Source organism: Nyctereutes procyonoides, unplaced genomic scaffold, assembly GCF_905146905.1.
Source record: "Nyctereutes procyonoides isolate TBG_1078 unplaced genomic scaffold, NYPRO_anot_genome, whole genome shotgun sequence".
NCBI classification, from domain to species: Eukaryota; Metazoa; Chordata; class Mammalia; order Carnivora; family Canidae; genus Nyctereutes; species Nyctereutes procyonoides.
The window spans coordinates 3,109,362-3,134,824 of NW_026575146.1; the positions used below are offsets into that span (position 1 = coordinate 3,109,362).

Sequence of the window (25,463 nt, forward strand, 5' to 3'; positions counted from 1 at the left end):
CTAGATATTTCTAGGTTTAGATACTTTTTCCTATACAAGCTGCTGAGTAATTTTTCAGACTGTTATTGTAAAGGAAAAATTTTTTCCTACTACCTTTCTATGTTATCCAGCTAGGGCTCTATAAATTAGACTGACAAAAGGCAGATTCACAGGAGAAAAGTGCACAAATATATATCTATATTAATATGACTTTTTATATTTAATATAATATTTAATATGCTTTTATGACATAGAAGCCCTCAAAAGGAAATTAGGACCTACATAAAGAAGTAGTTAAATCTGAGCATTTTAATACTCGTTTTGATGAAGAATGGAAAGTGGTACGAAAATGTGAGGGCAAAAGGATATGAGCCAATGGCAAACTAGGAGAAACCTAACAAGGCCTATGCATTTGGAGTCCTCTCAGACTTCAAAAACAGATGCTCCTTTCCTCCAGGTGTAAGGAGGACACCTCTCACACAAGGGTCTTACGATCTACTTGGGGGGAGATCAGAAAGTCCTTTCTGTACATGCTGTTTCTCAGATTTTTCCAGCTTAAAATATTCAATATGCTAGGGCACCTGAGTGGCTCAGTGGTTGAGTGTCTGCCTTCGGCTCAGGTTGTGATCCCAGGGTCCTGGGATTGAGTCCTGCATTAAGGTCTCCGTGGTGAGCCTGTTTCTCCCTCTGCCCATGTCTCTGCCTCTCTCTCTGTGTCTCTCATGAATAAATAATTTAAAATCTTAAAAAAAATATTCAGTATGCCACGGTGGCATATTTTGGGTAGTGTGTTCTAAACCTCATCAATGTGAAGTTGGATATGCCTACAGATTAAATAACATAAGAGGCATTAGCTCAAGCAGAGTCCCAGAGGAAATATGATGAACTATCAATCACTTGACTGACAATCTAAAACATATTAATGCAGGTAACTTCTTAGAACTTATGATATCTTGGGCCACAAATCTACTATAAAATTTTAAAGTATATATCAACCCAAAAGATAGATAAGGCCCACCAACTAGATCTCTATATGGTGTCTAAAATTATTACCGAACCAAGCCCTTTACCTACAGCAAAGTAGTCTTCACAAAGCACAAAGCAAGTGGAGCGAGAAAGTGAGGTCACATAGACTACGATATGAATCACATGCTCTGCCCTTGTGCAAGCCAGTGATCCTCTACCCAACCCTCTATGAAGTTTTACTTTTTAATAATGATAAAAATTGAAAGCACGATTTTAAGCCAGCATTGTGCTTTACCCAGAAGGCATTTTCTATAACTCAGCAGTGTGATTACTGAAAAGATTTTATTAGGATGAGAAAGTAAGAATGTGAGGTAAATAAAACTGTAACTAATTTCCTTAGTTCATAAAATGTTAAATACCATGGTCTCTCCCTATTAAAAAAATTAAGATTTTGTAAGCAAAGTCCCATTTTAAATGCAGTTCATCTGAGCCTGAATTTCAGCTTAAACTTCTCATTACTCATCCTTGAAATATAAATTCACTGGCTAATAACTGTTTACAGTTTTGAAACTTTTTTTTTTCTTTCTTACTTTCTCCCAGTCATAGTGACAGTGACCAGGTCATAAACATCCCTTGGGTGCTATTAATTCAGGCCAGGGAGTGATGTGACACTTGGCTCTATGCTGGGAATGTTTTCCAGTCTAAATGTAAGGGAATCTTTTCACAAAGTGAAGAATGCTTCTGTGATATAAAGAAATGCCGTATAATTTCATTATTATTTAAGTAGAAAAATTTTAACAGTACATAACACAGTACATGGCACATGGTATAGAATCAAAAAGACACTTCTAAATTCAGCTTTTTGGGTTTGTTTCTTTTCAAGCAGGAAATAATGTTAAACAAGATCATAAGAAGGGTATTTTGAAATTTGGTCTTCTAATGTTTTTTTTTTTAATTTATTTTTTTTTAATTTATTTATTTATGATAGTCACAGAGAGAGAGAGAGAGGCAGAGACAGAGGCAGAGGCAGAGGGAGAAGCAGGCTCCATGCACGGGGAGCCCGACGGGGGACCCGATCCCGGATCTCCAGGATCGTGCCCTGGGCCAAAGGCAGGCGCCAAACCGCTGCGCCACCCAGGGATCCCCTTCTAATGTTTAAATCTATTTCTATAATCAATTAACCACATGTATTTCCAAATCTTGTGATACCATTTTTATTGACTCTGCCCTGACTTAATTAACAATATCTAATTTGAATATCCCAAATTAAAGAACAGCTTTCAAAACCCCAGCAACTGTAAACAGTGATTATTCTGGTGGAGAACCATTGATCAATGCATTGCTGATCCCTCTGAGAATGCATCTTCTTTCACTGCATCCCTGGGCTTTGTTTTCTTTGAAAAGACCTGAAGTAATAAAAACTCATCACCATGGCTGTAAGCAGTAAGACAAATGAGAAGCCCTACTCCCAAACCTCTAGTAACACTGGAAACAATAGATTATTCAGAATGAACTTTCAAGGGACAGAGCATGCTTCAGAAGGAAATGGGATTGAAAAAATAATCCATGTTACCATCTGCTACCCTAGAAAAAATGAATGAAAAGTAGCCAAGCCACCCTCTCCCCACCCAAAAAAGTCAATTATATTCCTTCTTCTTCCCACTATCTTCTCTGCCCTTCTTTCTTTTTTCTTCTTTTCTAATTTTTCTAGGATATAACTAAACATACAAGTAGCTTTACTGATATAGATACTTCACTTGCACAACAAAATGGCTTCTCATAATGTGTTTAAAACTATTTTTGTAACAACTTCACCATGCTCCTGTTGATTTGTCATTTTTGAGTTAAGTTTCACTCCTGATTGATCATTAATTTTAGCTTTAGGTTTCTCTTCCCTCCTAAAACTAAGTCAATAAATAAATAAATAAAACCTAGAAATAAACTCGTAAATCCCTGGGAAGATCACCATTTAAATGAATTTTCTGGTGACTTCCTATTAAATGAAAATATGTCTCTTTGAGCTTTGGGACTTTATATACTCAGTTTCCATAAAATTTAGCATGAGGAATCAGACCTCAATAATTAAGTTAGAGTAGCAGTAGAAAAACGAGACATAGTTTATACTGGAAGATCCTCTCATAAAATGCCTTCCTCTAAAACCAGAACACCTATTCATAATGGCAAGTGCAATAAACATTCTGAGGAAAGGGTGTAGCTACGGGAATGCTAGCAACTAACTTTAGAAGATTAATAATAATTGCCCAAGAAAAACAAAACAGGCCAAACAAAGGAGTCTTAAGGAAGAAAGAGGCGTTAGGACAGGATCTGCAAACTAGGAGAAGAAGGAATGAGATAAGCAACTGGCACAATAGTTCAAGATAAGGTGGGAAATGATAAGCAAGTGAGTTAAAACTATAAGGCAAAGAGGTGAATAAATATCACTTTTCAAAAAATGGCATGAAGGTACTAGGAAAAAAGAAAAGTTTTCAGGTTCTTCTTATACTTAATTTAACTTATCTAGATTTATGTGGACCATATAAACTTTAGAATTTGATTAGCAATGGGTGACATAGTTGGTTAAGCATCCAACTCTTGATTTCGAATCAGGTTGTGATCTCAGGGTTGTGGGACTGAGCCCCATGTTGGGCTCCATGATGAATGAGGAGCCTGCTTGAGATGCTCTCCCCTCTCCTTCTGCCCCTCCCCCACTGCTTGCATACTCCCTCCCTCTCTCTAAAATAAATAAATAAAAGATTTCAAGACAACAAAATAAAATTTGATTAGCAAAAATAAATGGGCTTGTTTTGGTCATTTGTTTGCATTCCAAAATGTGTTTTGATCAGAAGCTGACAGTAAAATGCTCTAGCACAAGAAAATGGAAGCCCTCTCTCATGAGGGGAAGACAGCTACACGGAGGAGAATCTAGGAATGAAGTCAGCTGTTATACAGCTTTGGTTCCTACTATGCTTCTCAGTAACATGAGATCATGCTGGGTAAGGTTCCTGTTCTCTCACACTCAGAAGTTGTCAAGGGGTTATAAAGCATTATGTTGGTTTTACTTGCTCATTACAATCCTTGTGCAACATCTAAAACTTGCTCTTATTACCCTGGGTCTTAGTGTAGTCCTGTCCCAGCACTCTGTCAAACACGTGTGGCCTGCAGGTAGAAAACAATGAAGAACCTTTCTCCAAGTATACTTGTATGTGGTGTGTGTGTGAGTGTGTGGGTTGATACACCTGTATTTTTTCAGAGTAATGTTTACACATGCTAATGAATTAAGTTAATATGTTTGTTATTGATTCATTTATCAAGAAGCATAAATCTACATGACATTCAAAGAAAAAACTTTAAAGGACTTAGAAAAAGAAGAATGAGGACGGCATTTTGTAATTTATCAAAGTGTGAAAATAAAGATCTCATTTCTCAAAAAAGAGGCTGTGAACAGAAAAGTCATGATAGAGTCTATATGATATGAAAATAGCCAACAGCAAAATTGATTCTCATATACAGTAACATGCATTTTGACTACTATTTCTTTTTTTTTAAGATTTATTTATTTATTCATGATAGACATAGAGAGAGAGAGAGAGAGAGAGAGAGAGGCAGAGACACAGGCAGAAGGAGAAGCAGGCTCCATGCTGGGAGCCCGACACGGGACTCGATCCTGGGACTCCAGGATCACGCCCTGGACCAAAGGCAGGCGCCAAACCACTGAGCTACCCAGGGATCCCCTTGACTACTATTTCTTAACTGAACCCTCCTCCATGGATTTGATAACCCTTCTATTCTGTTCAGCAAAGATGAAGCCATCATCTGAGAAACTAGTCAGTTACGACAACATGATCTAATATTCCAACCCTCTGACAACAAATAGAATTCCCTGATGTATTCACTGATTCTAATATAAATACATTCACTGGTCTTCCTGAAGTGGACCTTCCATAATGGCTAAACATAATAAATTTAATTCTAGCTCTAAAAAACATGGTATATAATCCCCAACCTACCAAGACTCCATTTTAATATGTTAAATAGATTCCTTTCTGATCTGGCTAGAGGCACACAGAAACCATAAAAAAAGGTTATCTCAGTTTGTCAAAAATATTCTGTCTTCTGTATTCACTCATTATGAGAGAATAACCCTTCTTTGGTTGTCATGGCCACAAGAATACTGGAATTGGGAAAGTCTTGTAAAAATTAAAATTCATGAGTCAGTACATTTACATTCCATTAGTTACCTAGTGTCTATATCTCATCCAAAGCCAAAATTCCTCTCTCTTATCACTGTCATCTGATGACCTTGCTTCCTATTTCACTAAGAAAATAGAAGCAATGAAAAATTGAATTTCCGTATATTTTCACTATTACACTGACCTACCTGCACCCATGCCCAAACACTCTGCCTTCCTCCCATGACCATGCATGAACTGTTTGTTCTGGATTCAATTCACTCCTGCTTACACAAAGATTTTGTGCCTGTAGCTCTCCTTTTTCGTAATCATTACTTTTTCTCAAACACCTATGAGATGCTCTTTAACATTGAAACATTCTACAGTAGCACTCATCTAATAAATTACTGTCCCCTGGAGCACCTAGGTGGCTCAGTCAGTTAGGCATTGAGTCTTGATTTCAGCTCCAGTCATGATCTCAGGGTTGTGAGATCAAGCCAGCATCAGGTCTACACTCTGCACGGAGTCTGTTTGTCTATCTTCCTTTGCTCCTCCCCCTGCTTTCTCTCTGTCTCTCTGTCTCTCTCTCTCTCTCAAATAAGTAAAATCTTAAAATAAAATAAAATAATAATTACTGTCTCCTGCCCTATATATCCTCATTTCTCTGCTCTTTGGTGTAAAAATTCATATTTTTAAAGTAAATTTTTCATATTTTACCCACATAATGACTTAGTAATCTAGTTTGCTTAACTAGTATAACAGAATATTCCTCCTACTACAATTCCTACCATTCAGACACAAGCTGAGATCTGACAACAGTTTCTTCCTTCAATCAAGCATTTCTCTCATTCAGTAGTGCTCAAGACATTTCAATCATAATTTAACAATGCTGTTGATAAAATTCAAGGCAGCATGGAATCCAGCTACTTTTTTAAAAAAGACTTTATTTATTCACTCATGAAAGACACAGAGAGGCAGAGACACAGGCAGAGGGAGAAGCAGGCTCCGTGCAGGGAGCCAGACATGGGACTCGATCCCTGGACCCCAGGATCATGACCTGAGCCGAAGGCAGCACTAAACCACTGAGCCACCCAGGCTGCTTGGAATCCAGCTACTTTTGTTATACTTGTAGGATTCCACAACAGCACACCAGCAAGAATTTATATTACTAGATATGTTTTAAGTGACTCCTAAACAAGATTTAAGGAGTATGTTTATATTAGTCCATACTATCATTAGAATGCTATTATCTGGGATGCCTGGGTGGCTCAGCGGTTGACTATCTGCCTTTGGCTGAGGGCGTGATCCTGGGATCCAGGATCCAGTCCTGCATTGGGCTCCTTGCAGGGAGCCTGTTTCTCCCTCTGCCGTATCTCTGCCTCTCTCTGTGTGTCTCTCATGAATAAATAAATAAAATCTTTAAAAAAAAAAAATAGAGGGATCCCTGGGTGGCGCAGCGGTTTGGCGCCTGCCTTTGGCCCAGGGCGTGATCCTGGAGACCCGGGATCGAATCCCACATTGGGCTCCCGGTGCATGGAGCCTGCTTCTCCCTCTGCCTGTGTCTCTGCCTCTCTCTCTCTATCATAAATAAATAAAAATTTAAAAAAAATTTTAAATAATAAAATAAAAAAATAGAATGCTATTATCTATCACTAATATTTTTTGATATGACGTTGAAAAATAAATCATCCCAGTATAAATATACATATAAAATATCTATTTTATTTAACATATTTAAATGTTTCATATAAAATATATTTTAATATTAGAAAAAGAAGATATCCACCAATTAATTTGACCTTATAAAATATGAACAATTTTATTTATATAGAAAAAAGGAATTATTCGAGCTGTCTCACATATTCAGTTAATACTCAATAAAAATCATTGCCTAATCAGAAGAACTCAACAGAAAGGAAGATTATGCTGTTTTCTTCTCCTACTAGGATGAAGAATTGCAATCTTGGCCTCAATGTTTAAAAAAAATCTCAAATCATTCAATCAGACGTAAATGCCAAGTGAAACTAGATTCTTCCCTTAACCAATAATGTCTTGATTATGAACTATAGAAGTAGGACAATGTGATTGATCCTGTTGCATACAAAATATTGTGGCTATTCTTTATTTATTCCAAAAGAGATTTCTTGTCAAAATTCTATTATAAATGTAAGCAATGTAAATATATTATTATATAAGTATATACATACTTGCTAATGAGTGTACACAGGCTATAAAATATGTGTATTTCTAAACATAGCTTCTGGAGTTGGACTGAACGTACATCCTGGGCTACAAAAATTAGAGAAAGTACCACCTAGAGGCAGCAGTATGTTGCAGGTATTTGGTCTAAAACCAGAGAAGCTTATATTAAATGTAGTCATTGTTAGGCCAGTGTAATATATTGGCAAAATGCTGCATAAGCCTTAGTTTTTAAACTTAATTTTATTCCTTGTTTATTTGCAGATTTGCCTTTAACAGTCATCTAGTTCAACTAGCTCACTTTGCAAATCAGGAAATTGAAATCCACAATTGTTACAGGATTGTCCTAAGGTTACCCAGCAATAAATGAAAGAGCTGGGCTGGCACCCAAGTTCCTCACTCTCTCTCCAAAGCAATTATTTCATTCATTTTAGAAAATGTGCTAGATACAACAGCATTTTTTTAAAGTGCAAAATTATTGTTCTACAGTGTTTAAAATAATTTTGAGTTTTGAAAATCATGGTATATCTTTTCTTTATAAAACAAAGCAGCTACAAAGTAAAAGCATGCTTTCATAATATATTTTCTGAACCATAACTTTTTTAAAAGCATGTAAAGTGTGATTTTCATAAAGTCTAATTTATGTCTCCTAAAATGTGTTTATTTGGCAATAAGTCTTTTCAAAATACAGAAATTACAATCCCTTTCCACTAAAGCTTCATTAAATTAGTTATCTGTGTCTTTAATGAAAATATTCATTCTTTTCCATTGAAAAAAATCTATTGAAGATGGAGATGTAGGTTGGTACCAAGTATAGCCTGAATGTGGCTGATTTTTAAAATCTTATTCCAGCAAGGTAGAATCTTACCTGGACCAGAAGAACCGAATACAACCTAAATCCAAGAAATAATGAATGAATTTAATATTTATTGAGCTACTGTTTACCAAGTTTTATGTTCAACAAGTTGGTTCCACGTATGTAACATGACATTTCACCAAATCCCTTTAAAAAAAGAATCTAAAGAGATTTTGTGAAAAATTAAAAACATAAAGCCACAAGAAAGAAGAGGAAGAAAAAATGACAAGTTCGAAATTCTGGAAACTACAAAGCCAACAGTTAATTACTGAAAAACTTAGAAGACCTAAAAACACTAAATCTTAAGGCCAAGAGTGGAAAAAAGCTAAGAACAGACTGGAATTACATTACAGAACCCCCAACAGGTTCAGACACTGGTATTACCAGGCATTCTGGATGCAGGTGAAAGGAATAAGAACTAGTTGCAAGTTGTAGGAGAAGCAGCTGGACCATCAGATTCATTTTCCCACTTTCCTCAGCTGGAAAACTTTCTCTCCCTAGTCCTGAATAAGACTGACAGTTTATTCTATGGGGAAAGTTAAACAAGTCTCTCATAATTGAATGAAGAGCTCCTAAAAAAATAAAATAAAAACTAAACAGCAGTGATAGAAGATAAAATGGATTGAAAGAAATATATTAGAAGAGAAAAAAATAGACAAAGATATCCAAAATATGAAAGACTCAGCCCAGGGTTCCAATATTTGAATGATAGGAGTTCTAGAAAGAAAGGAAATAGAAATATTTCCTTTCAAAGAAAGAAAAGAAAAGAAATAACTCAAAGAATAACTCAAAGAAAAAAATAACTCAAGAAATTTACTTTCAAAGAAGTATCTGAGTTTATAGAATTCAAAAGTCTACTCAATGAGCACTCAGCAAAATAGATAAATTAGACCTATATCAAGATGTACCATCATGAAATTTCATAATATTAGAAATGAAAAGATTCTATAGGCTTCTCGGGTGGGGGAGGGAACAATTCAAACATAAAGGAACCATAAAAGAACCATAAAAGAACCATAATGACTTTGACTTCTCAATAGCAACCATGAAAGCTCTACATCCTTCAAAGGAAATGTATATATTTGTGAAGAGTTAGATGTGTTAAATAGCATTTACACAGGCATACAAATAAACATGTAAAGTACTGATTTTATCAAAATTATTGTATAACTATATTGGGAAGACAACAATAGAAGGGATGTCACTGAGATTTGTAGAGGGAAAGAACCAAAAAAAGATCTAAATCTTCACATTTTGTAGTGTGAGATCAATAGGTAATACCTAAAACTAAAACCAAGAGGTAGCAATCATTTACCTGAAGGTAATTAGCAAATAATTAGCTTAAGGATGTGAAAATGGTTGCCTGTACAAAGACCAAATTGGGGGAGATATAGGGATATAGGAAGACTTCTTTTCATAATAAACCTTGTAGATCTACTAAATTTGTTGAATATGTGTATAACTTTGTTAAAATTGAAAACCAAGATGTACGACATACACTCCCTAAACACAGATATATTACATAATGGGTGTGGATTTCTATAAAAGAATATCCATAGTCCCAGAATTTTTATCAGTGTATCTCTCTGGATCTGAATATTAAGAGGTACCAGAAGAGGTTCTCTTCTGGATGACATGTTCTTCAGGTTGCCCTATATTCTGGTGTGCCCAGAATAGTCCTATTTTAACACGTTGTGCAGGCTAATTATTAAAAGTACCTCTTTTTACTCTCAAAATTATCCCAGCTGGATAAAATTATTTGGTCAGCTGAACATTATTCTCATACCTGCATATATTTGCACATGCTATTCTTACTTGACTTCCCTCCCCTAAATGTTCTCCTTCATGTTTCCATTTTTTTAAAGATTTTATTTATTTATTCATGAAAGACATGGAGAGAAAGAGGCAGAGACACAGTCAGAGGGAGAAGCAGGCTCCCTGAGGGGATCCGAACTCAGGACTCAATCCCAGGACCCTGGGGTCACGACCTGAGCCAAACCAGATGCTCAACCACTGAGCCAACCAAGCACCCTTTCATTCAAGTTTTATTCATAAAGATTTCCTTGAACTAAAGACTTCTCCTCCCATCCTTCATTACACCACATATACAACTTCAGCAAAACAAGTTTCTCATTGTATTGCACCTGCTTACATTTTCATAAGAACATGAGTTTTTAAAAGCCGGGACCATAGGCTCTCCATCTTTGACTGTCTAGCACTGAACATAGGGACTACACAGAATAACCCACACAATTTTCACTGGGTGAATGAATTTGCCACATTATGTAAAATTTAACTGTTAGATATTTGTATTCTTGAAAATCTTGTCATTATGAAGAATAGTGACAACTCAACAGTCTAATAAGATTTATCCCAACCATAAAAAAAAAAGTACAGGCATAATTCCACTCCCATATTCAAACTAATGGATGATCATTTGAGATTACAAAATTACTAGGTAAGTTTGAGGATCTCTATTACATATGTTCAGACATATATTGTATCTATCTCAACAGCTATAATAAATTCATAAATTACCTTAGCATTATACATAGATGAATATAGTAAGCAAATAATTAGATGTTTTGAACTTAATGAAATATATGAATGTCTTTACAACTCTTCTCTTATAAACTGAACTCACATCTTTATCTTGTCCAGTTTCACATGAAGATAAATGGTGGCTGGAATTAATTCATAAGGGCAGTTGAACTAAAATGACTGAGGATACATAAAACCATCCTTTTTTAAATTCTAAGTTACTGGGACACCTGGGTGGCTCAGTGGTTGAGCACTGGCCTTTGGCTCAGGTCCTGATCCCAGAGTGAGTCCTGGGATCCAGTCCTGCAACAGCCTCCTTGTGGGGAGCCTGCTTCTCCCTCTGCCTACATTTCTGCCTCTCTCTGTGTCTCTCATGAATAAATGAATGAAATCTTTAAAAAATAAAAATAAATAAATTCTAAGCTACTGTCATTATTGAACTAATAACACATATTCTCAAACTTTTATGTCCATAAGAATCATATGGAGAATTTAGAAAGAAAGATTCCCAGGACTCAGGGGACCCACAAATCTATATTTTAAAAAAATAGGGACAGGGGATCCCTGGGTGGCTCAGTGGTTTAGTGCCTGCCTTTGGCCTGGGGCATTGTCCTGGAGACCTGGGATTGAGTCCCACATCGGGCTCCCTGCATGGAGCCTGCTTCTCCCTCTGCCTGTGTGTCTCTGCCTCTCTCTCTCTCTCTCTCTCTGTCACTCATGAATAAATAAATAAAATCTTTAAAAAAATAAAAAATAAAAAAAATAGGGACACCTGGGTGGCTCAGCAGTTGAGCATCTGCCTGCAGCTCAGGGCGTGATTCTGGAGTCCTGGGATCGAGTCCCACATTAGGCTCCTGCATGGTGCCTGCTTCTCTCTCTGCCTCTCTCTCTCTCTCTCTCTCTCTCTCTCTCTGTGTGTGTGTGACTATCATAAATAAAAAAAAAAAATCATGAGGCAGGTTCAGGATGGCAGTGTAGGAAGACCCTGAGCTCACCTCCCCCTACAGACACATCAAATCTACAGCTATATACACAACTTTCTTTGAAAAAGTCCTGAAAACTGGCTGATCAGCTCCTCTACAACAAAGGATTAAAAAGCCAAATTGAAATGGGTAAGAGAGGCAGAGACCTAGTCCTACAGGAGCTACACCTCCGCACAGCATAAACATATGGGATTTCACAAATACCAAGCACACTGTTCAAGCCCTATTTCAGTTTACACCAACCCTTGGGATCTACACTAGAGAGAGGAGCCTTCCAAACATCCAGCTTGGAAACCAACAGTTACATCCAGGAGACTCAAAGGGCTGCTGGAAAATGAGATTCTTAAAGGGGTCATGCACAGACTCACTAACCTGGGGCCCCTAGTGAAAAAGTATCAGGGTGAAACACATCTAGACTATTTGTGAAGGAGTTTCATTGACTAATCTTAAAGCACCTGCCAAAGGGACAGTTGGCTATTGGAGCTTTCTCTAGGGACAGAGGTGCTAGCAGGCATCATTTGTGCATTCTCCTTTGAACTTGACAATGCTGACACTGGCAATCACCATTTTTGCACTCTCTCTCTCTAACTCACTAGCACCACTCACTGGGCCTGCACACTGTCCTGTGACCCTGCTCCACTAAATCCAGTTGGTAGGCATGCCCCAGCCCAATGGTCCCCTACAATTCTGTCCCGTTAGGTCTGGCAGATGGGTAACCCCAACCCAGTGCTCCCCCAGAGCCCTGCCAAAGCCAGCCATGCATGCAGACCACACAGAGGACTTTCTCCTGAATTCTGGCACTGATGGCTAGGGAGGCTTATATTTCTGAGCCCCACAGAGATGAAACATCAGAGAGATAGTTCTTGGCAGATTACTACCCACAGATAACTGCACGGAGAGCAGATTTAAACACACGACCGATCTTTCTGTGACCATTCCTTCAAGACTAAAAAAGATATCTGTTTCACCTAATACATAAAAACAAAAGAGAGTCAGGGCACCTGAGTGGCTTAGTTTAAGTGGCCAACTCTTGATTTCAGCTCAGGTCATGATTTCAGGGTCTGGAATCAAGCCCTGCATTGGGCTCCATGCTTAGAGTGGAGTTTCCTTGAGATTCATTCATTCTCTCTCTTTCTCCCCATCACTTTCTCTCTCTCTCTCTCTCTCTCTCTCTCTCTCTCTTCCTCTGTCCCTCCCACCACTCATGTGTGCTCTCTCTCTCTTTTTCTCTCTTTCTCCAAAATAAAAAAAAATAGTATCTTTTAAAAAATGAAATTGAGTCAAGCAAAATGAAGAAACAAAGGAGCATGTTCCAAACAAAAGAACAAGATAAAATCCCAGGGAAAAAAAAACCTTACTGAAATAAAGACAAGTAAATCACCTGATAAAGAGGTCATAAAGATCCTCACCAATCTTGGAAGAATGGATGAACATAGAAAACTCTGAGTAAGTGATGGAAAATAGAAGAAAGTACCAAACAGAAGCCACAGAGCTACAGAATACAATAAATGAAGTGAAAAATACACTATTGGGTGGCTCAGTAGCAAACTAGATGAAGCAGAAGAAAGGATCATTGACATAGAAAACAGAATAGTGGAATGCTCCTAAACAGAGCAGAAAAAAAAATTTTTAAGTGAAAACAGCTTAAGGTATCTATAGGACAACATCAAGAGGAACAACATTCTTCTTACAGTGGTCCCAGAAGGAAGGGAGGTAAAGGGACAGAAAACCTATTTAAAGAAATAATGGCTGTAAACTTCCTTAACCTGGGGAAGGAAACAAACATCCATATCTAGGAAGTCAAGAAATTTCCAAGAAGAACTCAAAGAGATGCATAGCAAGACATGTTATAATTAAAATCTTAATTAGTTTTAATCAAATAACTTATAATCAAAAGTTAAAGACAAAAAGAGAATTGTAAAAGTAACAAGAGAAAAATAACTTGTTACATACAAGGGAAACTACACACACACACACACACAAACACACACACACACACAACTATCAGCAGGTTTTTCAGCAAAAACTTTGCAGGCCAGAGAAAAGTGGCATGATATATTTAAAGTCCTAAAAGCAAAAAACTTCTAACCAAAAATGCTCTCTACCTGGCAAGATTGTTCACTCAGAATTAAAGAAAGGATTAAAAGTTTTACAGACAAGCAAAAACTAAACCAGCCTTATAAGAAATGTTAAATGGACTTCTTTAAGCTAAAAATAAAGGACATTAATTAGTAATAAGAAAACATATGAAAGTAAAAATCTGTTAAAAATAAAAATAGAGTAAAAGAAGTGTACTAATCACTTAAAAAGCTAGCATGAAGTTAAAAAGACAAAGGTAGTAAAAGTAATGAAAAATTAGTTAAGGTATACACAAAATAAAAAGGTGTCAAACGTGACATCAAAAACATAAAACATGTGCAGTCCGGTGGCCCTGAAGTTTAGCACTGCTTTCAGCCCAGGGCGTGATCCTGGAGACCCGGGATCAAGTCCTGCGTCAGGCTCCCTGCATGGAGCCTGCTTTTCCTTCTCCCTCTGCCTGTGTCTCTGCCTCTTTCTCTGTGTTTCTCATGAATAAATAAATAAAATCTTTAAAAAAAAAACATAAAACATGGGGGGGCAATAAATATGTAGAGTTTTAGACTGCATTCAAACTTAACTCACTATCAACTCAAAATAGACTGGCACAAATATAGATAGATTGATAGATGTAAGCCTCATGGTTACCACAAAGCAACAACCAATAGCAAATACACACAAAAAAAAGAAGAGAACCTAAACATAACACTACAGAAAGTCATCAAATCACAAGAGAAGAGAGTAAGAAAAGAAAGGAATAGAAAGAAACTATAAAACAGAAAACAACTGACAAAAGAATATCTATCTATAATTACTTTCACATAAATTCTCTAACCAAAATACATAGATTAAAAATCAAGACCCATCTATTTGCTGCCTACAAGTGACTCACCTCAGATATACAGACATACACAAACTGAAACTGAAAGGATAAAGATATTTCATGCAAGTGGATACCAAAAGAAACCTGAGGTAGCTCTATTTACAGCAGACAAAATAAACTTTAAGACAAAGAATGAAATAAAAGACAAAGATGGGCATTACATAATGATAAAGGGAAAAATCTGGCAAGATAATACAATAATAATAGAATTTAATACTCCACTATATACAGAATATTCCATGCAAAAGTAGCAAAATACACATTCTTCTCAAGTGCACATGGAACATTCTCTGGGATAGATCATAATCCAGCCACAAAACAAGTCTCAACGAATTTAAAAAGATTGAAATCATACAAAACATTTTTTCAGACCACAATGATATGAAACGAGAAATTAATCACAAAAAGAAAACTGAACAAATGAGTCAACAAAGAAAGAAAAGGAGAAATAAAAAAATACCTCGAGGCAAATGAGAATTACAATACAATATACCAATATCTATGATCTATAGCAAAAGTAGTTCTAAGAGGAAAATTCATAGTGATATAGGCTAACCTCAAGACATAAGAAAAATCCAAATAAGCAAACAATACACCTAAGTAATTAGAAAAAAAAAGGAAAAATTGAAACCCTGAATTAGTAAAAGGAAGGAACTAAAGCTCAGAAAAGAGATCAATGAAACAAAAACTAAAAAGACAATAGAAAAAATAAACTAAGAGTTGGTTCTTTGAAAAAAAAATTTAATTTGATAAACCCTTAGCTAGACTCACTTTAAAAAAGAGGGAGAAGGGGATCCCTGGGTGGCGCAGCGGTTTGGCGCCTGCCTTTGGCCGGGGGCGCGATCCTGGAGACCCGGGATCGAATCCCACATCGGGCTTCCGGTGCGTGGAGCCTGCTTCTCCCTCTGCCTGTGTCTCTGCCTCTCTCTCTCTCTGTGACTATCATAAATAAATAAAAATTTAAAAAAAAAAGTTTAAAAAAAAAGGGAGAAGTCTTAAATAAATAACTTCCAAAATGAAAGAGGGAAAGTTATAAATGATACCAAAGAAATATAAAAAATCATAAAGGACTATTATGAAAAATTATATGACAACGAATTGACAACCTAGACAAGGTGGGTAAATTCCTTGAAACAGAATCTTTTAAGACTGAATCATGAAGAAATAGAAAATCTGAATACACTGATTACTAACAAGGAGATTGAATCAGTAATCAAAAACCCCCCCAATAAACAAAGTCCAGGACCAGAGGCCTCACCAGTGAATTCTACCAAACATTCAAAGAAATTTTAATATCTATCCTTCTCAAATTCTTCTAAAAAATTGAATACGAAGATTTCTTCCAAGAGCATTTTCCAAGGCCAGGATTATCCTAGTACCAAAATCAGACAAGAACACCACAAAAAAAGAGAATTACAGGCCAATCTCTCTGATGAACACAGATGCAAATCAAAATCACAATGAGATATCATGCTAACATCTGTTAGAATGTGATGAACACAGATGCAATCGAAATCACAATGAGATGGGCAGCCTGGGTAGCTTACTGGTTTAGCAGGGCCTTCAGCCCAGGGTGTGATCCTGGAGACCCAGGATCAAATCCCGTGTCAGGCTCCCTGCATGGAGCTTGCTTCTCCCTCTGCCTCTTTCTCTCTGTGTCTCTCATTAATAAATAAATAATTTTTTTAAAAAAAATCACAATGAGATATGCTAACAGGTTAGAATGGTTGCTATAAAAAAGACAAGGAATAACAAGTGTAGTGAGGACATAGAAAAAAAGGGGACAGCCCCGATGGCGCAGCGGTTTACCACCGCCTGCAGCCTGGAGTGTGATCCTGGAGACCCGAGATTGAGTCTCACTTCGGGCTCCCTGCATGGAGCCTACTTCTCCCTCTGCCTGTGTCTCTGACTCTCTCTCTCTCTGTCTCTCATAAATAAATAAATAAAATCGAAAGAAAGAAAGAAAGAAAGAAAGAAAGAAAGAAAGAAAGAAAGAAAGAAAGAAAAGAGAAAAGAAAGAAAAGAAGAAAGAAAAAAGAAAAGAAAAGAAAAAAAAGAAAAGAAAAGAAAAGAAAAAAAAGAAAAGAAAAGAAAAGAAAAGAAAAAAGGGAACCTTGGGATGCCTGGGTGGCTCAGTGGTTGAGCATCTGCCTTGGGCTCATGCCAAAGGGCATAACCCTGGGATCCAAGACGGAGTCTCACATTGGGCTCCTTGCGAGGAGCCTGCCTCTCCTCACTCTGCCTCTCTCTCTCTCTCTCTCTCGTGTCTCTTGTGAATAAATAAAATCTTTTTTTAAAAAAGGAAAAAAGGGAACCCGCATTCACTGTTGGTGGGAATGCAAATTTGTGTAGCCACTGTGAAAGAAAGTATGGAAATAACTAAAATAGAAGTACCATATGATCCAGCAATTCCACTTCTGGTTATTTATCTAAAAATATGAAAACAAAAAAAAATAAAAAATAAATAAGAAATAAAAATAAAAATATGAAAACATTAATTCAAAAACATATATGCATCCCTATGTTCATTGCAGTATTATCCACAATAGCCAAGATGTGGAAAGAACCAATGTCTACTGATGGATGAATGGAAAAAGACATGATTATCTCACATACACATACATACATACACACAGATAACACACAATGGAATACTACTCAACTATAAAAAAAGAATCAAATCTTCATTTGCGACAACATGGCTATAACTTGAGAGTATGCTGAGTGAAATAAGTAAGACAGAGAAAAAGACACAGTATGATTTCACTTACATGTGGAATCTAAACAAAACAAACAAAACAAAACATAACTCATAGATGAAGAGAACATATTGATGGGGAAGGGTTAGTAGGTAGAGTGATACGGGAGAAAAGAGTTAAAAGGTGCAAACTTATAGTCATAAAATAAATAAGTCATAGGGATGTAACATACAGCATGGTGACCATAGTCAATATTATCATATGTAGGGATGCCTGGGTGGCTCAGCAGATGAGCATCTGCCTTTGACTCAGGGTGTGATCCTGGAGTCCTGAGATTGAGTCCCACGTCGGGCTCCCCGCATGGAGCCTGCTTCTCCCTCTGCCTATGTCTCTGCCTCTCTCTCTCTCTCTCTCTCTCTCTCTCTCTGTCTCTGTCTCTGTCTCTCACAAATAAATAAATAAAGTCTTTAAAAAAATAATATCATATGTTTATTATGTAACTTCCCCAGTGACAAAAGAAACTAGACTTACTATGGTGATCATTTCACAGTGCATACCAATATTAAATCATGTTATATACATGAAAGTAATATAATGTTATATGTCAATTATGCCTCAATATAAAAATTTCTAAAAATCACACCACCGAGCTGATTTTCAAGTAGATGACTTTGAGACTGAACTGCGAGAAACCTTGGAAGTTAATAGAACACCTTAAAAGTAAAGATTTGGCTCCCAGTCCATTATAAACAATTGTTATTTAGTATCAAGTTCCTAGTTATCTATGTTATAGATATAAATAAATAGAGGAACAGAGAATACCATTATTGAGTCCAAAACTGATTAAGTCTGAGATTTTTATCCCAATATAAATATACCAAGGTATATACATATACATTTCTGTGTGTATTATATTATACATATACATTATACTTCCTCTGTAAATACATATGTATATTATGTATTATATGTATTACTTAGATATTATATATTTTCATACATATTACATATCATTTCAACCTATTCTCTTTCTTAGGTATAAATATATATATAAAACACAGAAAAAACATCATTAAATTTAACATCCATTTATGATTTTAAAAACTCTCAACAAAATGTATTTCATATATGTACATATATACATAAACAAAAACATATATATTATATACATATTTAATATATATACACACACTCCACAGGGAGCCATGATCTGCCCACATGCACACATTTGTGCCAATACCATTAGAGGTATAGAAGCTAGTAATGCCAGTGGAAACTCATGACCACCAAATTTAATAACCAACCTATCCTTTCCAATAATAAATATGAACAACTAAGAATTTCAAGTTATATTTAAAACTAACAACAAAAATGGGAAGGTCAAGCACCTGGATGGCTCAGTGGCTGAGTGTCTGTCTTTGGCCCAGGTCGTGATCCCAGGTCCTGGGATCAAGTCCCACATTGGGCTCCCCGCAGAGAGCCTGCTTCTCCCTCTGCCTATGTCTTTTATAGTTTGATGATTTAACCATAAACCGTGAAAATGTGAAAATAATGCAAAACAGGAGTTAATAGGTAGAAGTAGATGTGGAAGAAAATACACAGGTATTTTCCTGGGTAATACAGGAACTTACCCGGTAGGAAATCAAGAGGCACTGTCAAAAATTTATGGGTCATAACATAGAATTTCTATGAAGTTAAATAACAAAGAATGTTTTTAATAAGTTGGTAGGAATTGGGACTGGGGAAAGAAGATAAGTATAAGTGAGCTTAATATCTTTCATGCCATAGATGGGAAACAATAGCTATTTTTAAAATTGATATATTAACAAATAAAGTATATGAATATTATTTAAGACTTGGAATTAAATTCCAGAAAAACTAACCATAAAATCATTGGAAATAATTACTTCTGATGAGCAGTAATGAAGAAGAGTGTATTGAATCTTACTTTGCAGTTAGCATCCTTTTTGTTTGAATTTTTATTATGGCACATGTTGCTGGCATAACAAATAAAATAAAAAAATATATATACTACTAAATAATAGAGTAAATGATCATATCTAATCTAGTTTTATGCCTACATTTTCACAAATTTATCTGAATAAAAGCTTAAAAGAGACACCAGTTTTTGTTTCCATGTTCATCAGTAGCATAAAAAAATCAATGCTGATCTAGGAATCACTATGTAAATAGAAAGACTGACTAACTGCAATCTGGTCAAAATAACTTGATGCCAGAATATGTAATTAATAAAAAAAAATTCTATACAAAGGATCCTTCACATCTAGAACCAGAAAAGCTCACATACTGATTCACTGTAATTTATCTCCTTAAAATACTGCAGGCCTATAACCCCTCCAAAGGGAGACACTGCTGTTTTGAACACAGTCAACACTTGCATTGTCCTAATACTACCTTTTGTCCTACTTCTATGCTTATAAACATGGCACTATTTTTACCTTGAATAATGCATGGCTTGGTGGCCTGCAATATTAAAATAGAAGTCTGTGGTGTGCTTCATCTCATTGGTGTGCCCAGTGGCCTCAATCCAGTGTCCTATTGGGAGACAGTAAACACCATCTACCAAGTTGTTTTCATTATAAGTACAGCAACGGTCGTGGTGAGGTCCATTGCCTGGAACAAGAAGACAAACAGAGCAATTAAGTGAATGTTTTGCTTAAATAGCCACAAAGTAACTGATGCAAAATTAATAGGAAGAAGAAAATAAAGCTGCTTAATCTACACATTTCAGTATGAACAAAGAATGGACTAGAGGAGAAAAACAGAAAAAAAATTGTAGTTACATACAAATTTCATAGAGTTCTGTGCTCCCTTTGAATACATGCATATTTCTAAAAGCATTAACTCTCAGAGTTTAGTGATACTTCTCAGTACCCTAACCACCCATTGTGGGTCATTTTGCAGCCTTTTTATCTTTCTGGTATGCAAATTCATAACTAAAATCAGTAATAAAAAGAATCAGTAATAAACTTTTCAGTATCAGCTCAAACAAATGAATTTTTAAAATAAATACATTAATAAATAATAAAACAAATGATCACATCCAACCTAGTGTGCATGTAAATCAGTGGTTAGTACTATTTTCAGTTGGGAAACTAAGTATCACAGAGTTTAGCTACCTTGCTCAAGGTCACAAAACTGGCAAGTGCTGGGCTAGGAGCAAACTGATACCTTTAGTTCCCCATCTTTCAGGCATTTGATGCCTTCATACTGTTTTATGCCTACTTTATAAGCACCACCACACACCATCCTCCCTCCATGGAATGAACCAAAAGAGACAGAGAAGGAAGAGCACACCTCTGAAAACACTATTTGCCTACATCACATTCTGCCCAGTATCTACTACACTAGTAAACAGATCCTTTATTTCTACGAAATTATAATTCATAAATTATTTCTATTTGCCCTTATGTGACCACACCATTTCAAATCATTCCTTTCCTTAAACTACCTAATTTCTGAATGTAGTCTTTAATACAAAAAACATGTAAGCAAAATAAAGATAGGAATAAGTCACACTTGTTACAAATATGAAAATCTGACTTATTTGTTCCTTGCTGTCTTACAAAATATTTTACCTAAAGTTATTTGGCATAAAATCTCAAAGGCAAAAAATCCTTAAGTCATTGGACAATTCTTTAGGATATGACTCCCTTTCATCAGGTGGGAGATACAAGATGGTAGCTCCCTTAATAAATCATCACTGATCTTCCTGGATCAGACTCTTTTTCTCTTGATGGCTACAAGGCACTACACCGACTAGTCCTTTACCCTTTATATTTCATAGATGAAAACAAAGCTATACCAGCAACCCCACTTCTAGAAACATATCAAATAGAAATATAACAAGAATTTTAAAAGATACATAGAGATACATGTGTGTAACAATACTATTTTAATAGCACATACTCAAACTATGAAAGTTCATCTATTCATTTTCCCACAAATACTTATTAAAAGTTAACTACATGATCTACCTTGTTCTAGGTCATGTTAAGGATGTTGGTATTTACCATAGGAAAAACAATAAAATGAAATATTTTAAGTAGGCAGGTAACATGACTAAATTTTTGTTTTTAAATTATCTCTCTGGTTACAGAGTAAAAATTTAATTTAGGGGCAGCCTGGTGGCTCAGCAGTTTAGTGCCGCCTTCAGCCCAGGACGTGATCCTGGAGACCCAGGATCAAGTCCTGCGTTGGGCTCCCTGCATGGAGCCTGCTTCTCCCTCTGCCTGTGTCTCTGCCTCTCTCTCTCTGTGTGTGTCTCTCATGAATAAATAAATAAATAAATAAATAAATAAATAAATAAATAAATAAATAAAATCTTTAAAAAATTTTTAATTCAAATGCAATGAGATTAAAGCAAAAAGTCCATTTAGGAAACTAGTGTTCTAGCCTAGACAGATGATGAAAGCCTAGAGGTAGTAATGGAAAGGAGTGGACAGATTTAAGAAGGAAAAACCACAGGGCATGGTGATTAACTGGACATTAGAGGTGAAGGAGAAAAGGAACCAAAAATAACTCTAGGCTTATGGCAAATAGAACTCAATATATAGTGGTACCATTCACTAAGATATGAAATATTTGTATGAAATAAATGTATGAGTTCTCTAAGTGTAAATGGCAGTTGAGGCAAGGATATAGATGAGTCACAAAGAAAAACAATAGTGATGTAGAAGAAAAGGTTTCTAGACCCAAGTTTGAAAGCATTCCAACATTTAATAGCTAGATAAAGAAGAATGAGCTTACAAAGATTACATTGAAAGAGAAAATGGAGAGAAAGACTGGGAGTGAGTAAGTGAAGTGGGGAAACATGATTGAAAGTGTAAATAAGGGACGCATGGGTGGCTCGGTGGTTAAGTGTCTGCCTTCAGCTCATGGCCTGATCCTGGAGTCCCAGGATCAAGTTCCACATCGGGTTCCCTGCATGGAGACTGCTTCTCCCTCTGCCTATCTCTCTGTCTCTCTCTCTCTGTCTTTCATGAATAGATAAATAAAATCTTTTTTTTTAAGTGTAAATAAAGACTAAAAATTGGGTGAATGCATGTCTGACTGTTAATAGTTACATCTGGAGAATGGAACTGGGATGAAGAGGACCAATTTATTCTGAATTTGTTGGATTTGTCACAAAGCACAAGTATTTATTACTTTTTGGTTTAATAAAAGAATATCTGCAGCTCCCACTGTTCAGTATAATACCAGTAAAATAGACTTACAGCAATTTATTTGTTTGTTTACTTTTAATTTTAAGTAGGCTCCATGCCCAGTGTGGAGTTTGAACTCATGACCCTGATATCAACAGTTGGGTGCTCTACCAACAGTTGGGTGCTCTACCAACTGAGCCAGCCAGGTCCCCCTAGACTTATGACAATTTAAAATCTTATTTATTTATTTATTTATTTATTTATTTATTTATTTATTTATAAGAGAGATAGCAAGACCAAGTGAGGAGAGGAGCAGAGAGAGAGGGAGAAGGAGAATCCTAAGCAGACTCCATGCTGAGCACAGAGCCCAATTGTAAGGAGGGTGCAGGCCTGATATCTCAAAATCCTGAGACCATGACCTGAGTTGAAACCAAGAGTCAGATGCCTAACCAACTGAGCCACCTAGGCACCACTAGACTTACAATTTAAATGTAACAACTTAAATAAATACTACTATTGAGGAGCTCAAATACACATAAATTATGATGTTCAAGAAAAATTATTTACATAACATCAACTTCTTAAGAAGTCTTCACTCCTGGAATTAGGTTTTTGAATTATTCATTTTTACACATATATGTTTTAGGAGAAGTAACAAAACACTTCTATTTCTTTCATCCAAGGAGATATCAGTGGAGGCCTAATGGAGAGCTGGAACTCCCACACCACTCAGTAGTAATAGTTCAATCCCTTCAGTTGTCAATGGATGGGGAACCTGGGTAATAAGGTAGCACTCCCACTCTCCTCCTGGAGCAGTGCTAGAGGAATCCAGTTAAACCAGAAGATTTGAATAAGATCCAGGGTCACATTATACAATACTCAAAATGTCCAGGTTTCAATAGAGTCATTCATTATATCAAAAATCACAAACGTCTCAAACTGAAAATTTTTAAATGCTTAAAAGATGCCAACATCAAGATAACAGAGATGTTAGAATTATCTGAAAAAGATTTTAAGCTTCAACAACCCATTAAAACACATTTGAAACAAGTGAAAAAATAGAAAGTCTCAGCAAAAACTAGACAACATAAAGAAGAGCCAAATGGAAATTTTAGAGCTAAAAAAGACAACAATTGAAATAAAAACCTCAGTGGATAGGCACAAGAGTACAATGGAGGAGACAGAAGAAAGAATCAGCAAGCTGCAAGGTAGAACAATAGAAATTACTCAAACTAAGGAAAGGAGAGAAAATAGGCTGAGAAAAGACCAGAAATTTAAAGACCCATGGAACTATAACAAAAGATCTAACATTCATGTAATTGGAGTTCTGAAAAGAGAGAAGAGTGTGAAGTGAAAAACATTTGAGAAGATAATGCCTAAAAACTTTCCAAACTTGCCAATAAACATAAACCTACAGATTCAAGAAGCTGAGCAAACTCCAAACAGGAAAAACACAAAGAAATCCATGCAACTACATTTCATAATTAAGTTTATGAAAACCAAAAATGAAGGAAAAATTGTGAATGTAGCCAGAGAAAAATAACAATTGAGGAGAACAACAATGCTAACATCAGTAGGTTTCTAAATTGAATGAATAGCAGGAGATCTCTAAGCAGAAAGGAAATCATTAAACATCAGGAAGGACAAAAAGGGTAAGCAAATATGAGAGTAAAAACAACAGACTTTCCTTCTCCTTTTGGGTTTCTAACAAAAATTATAATGCTACCTGATGTGGTTCTAGGTGTATTGGGAGGAAATATTAAGACAATTATATGGAGAAGTGCAAAAGGATAAAAAGGAAGGTAAGATTCTTTGACCTTATTCAAATGAACAAAATAATGACACCAGTCAATTCTGTTAAGTTAGGTATGTATAAATGTAGGTAAATCAAATTGAAATTCTAAAAAAATGTTCAAATATGAACTATACATGCCAATATAAAGGTAGGAAAAAACCCAGAAAACTAAAACAAACAAAAAAAAGACAAACTTGTCCTAACATAATCAATAAATACATTAAACATAAATAGTCTAAATACACCAAATAGTGAATGGGTGACGGGCACGGAGGGGGACACTTGACGGGATGAGCACTGGGTGTTATTCTGTATGTTGGTAAATTGAACACCAATAAAAATTAATTTATAAAAATAAATAAATAAATAAATAAATAAATACACCAAATAAAATATAGAGTGAAAAAAAACAAAAACAGAGAGTGGCAGAGTAGGCTTTTTAAAAAATTATGTCTAGAAGAAACTAACTTCAAATTATAGGCAGGTGGGGAATAAAAGTGTAGAAAAAGATATACCATGAAAAAAAATTTTTAAAAAGCACAGTGGTTCCATTAATATTATATAAAGTAGAACCTTCATAGCAAAGAAAATTACTAGAGATATATAGAGAAAATATATGATGTTAAAAGTATCGATCTATCAAGGTGCTATAAGAATTCTAAAGGTGTACATACCAAAAAATAGAGCTGCAAAATATGTGAAACAAAAACTAAGACAACTGAATAGAAAATAGGCAAGTCTTGAATTATAGTTGGAAACTTCAACACCTCCCTTACAACAATTGATGGAACAACTAGACAAAAAATCAACAAAGAATAAAATAACTCAGTATTACCATCAGGCAATGGAATCTAATTGACATTTATAAAACACACCACCCAATAATAGTAGAATGCATGTTTTCAAGTGTGTACAGAACATATACCAAGCTAAATCATATCCTGGACCATAAGAAAATATCAAAACTTTAGAGTTAAATCACACATGTTTTCTCCAACATCAATAGAATCAAACTGGAAACCAATAACAGATAATCGGATAATATTCAAATAATTGGAAATTAATACACATACTTCTAAATAATCTATGGGTCAAAATGGAAGTCTCAAAGTTATTAAAAATATATTGGAATGAGTGAAAATCAAAATAATA

General features: G+C 35.7%; 1 protein-coding gene across 1 annotated transcript in view; it reads right to left on the reverse strand.

Moving 5' to 3' along the window:
- EPM2A (EPM2A glucan phosphatase, laforin) overlaps nucleotides 1-25,463 on the reverse strand; it is a 99,428-nt gene that overhangs the window by 44,030 nt on the left and 29,935 nt on the right. Inside the window, exon 2 of the mRNA XM_055310596.1 lies at nucleotides 19,811-19,985. Within this exon, the coding sequence (XP_055166571.1) occupies nucleotides 19,811-19,985 (175 nt within the window). The remainder of the gene's footprint in view (nucleotides 1-19,810; nucleotides 19,986-25,463) is intronic.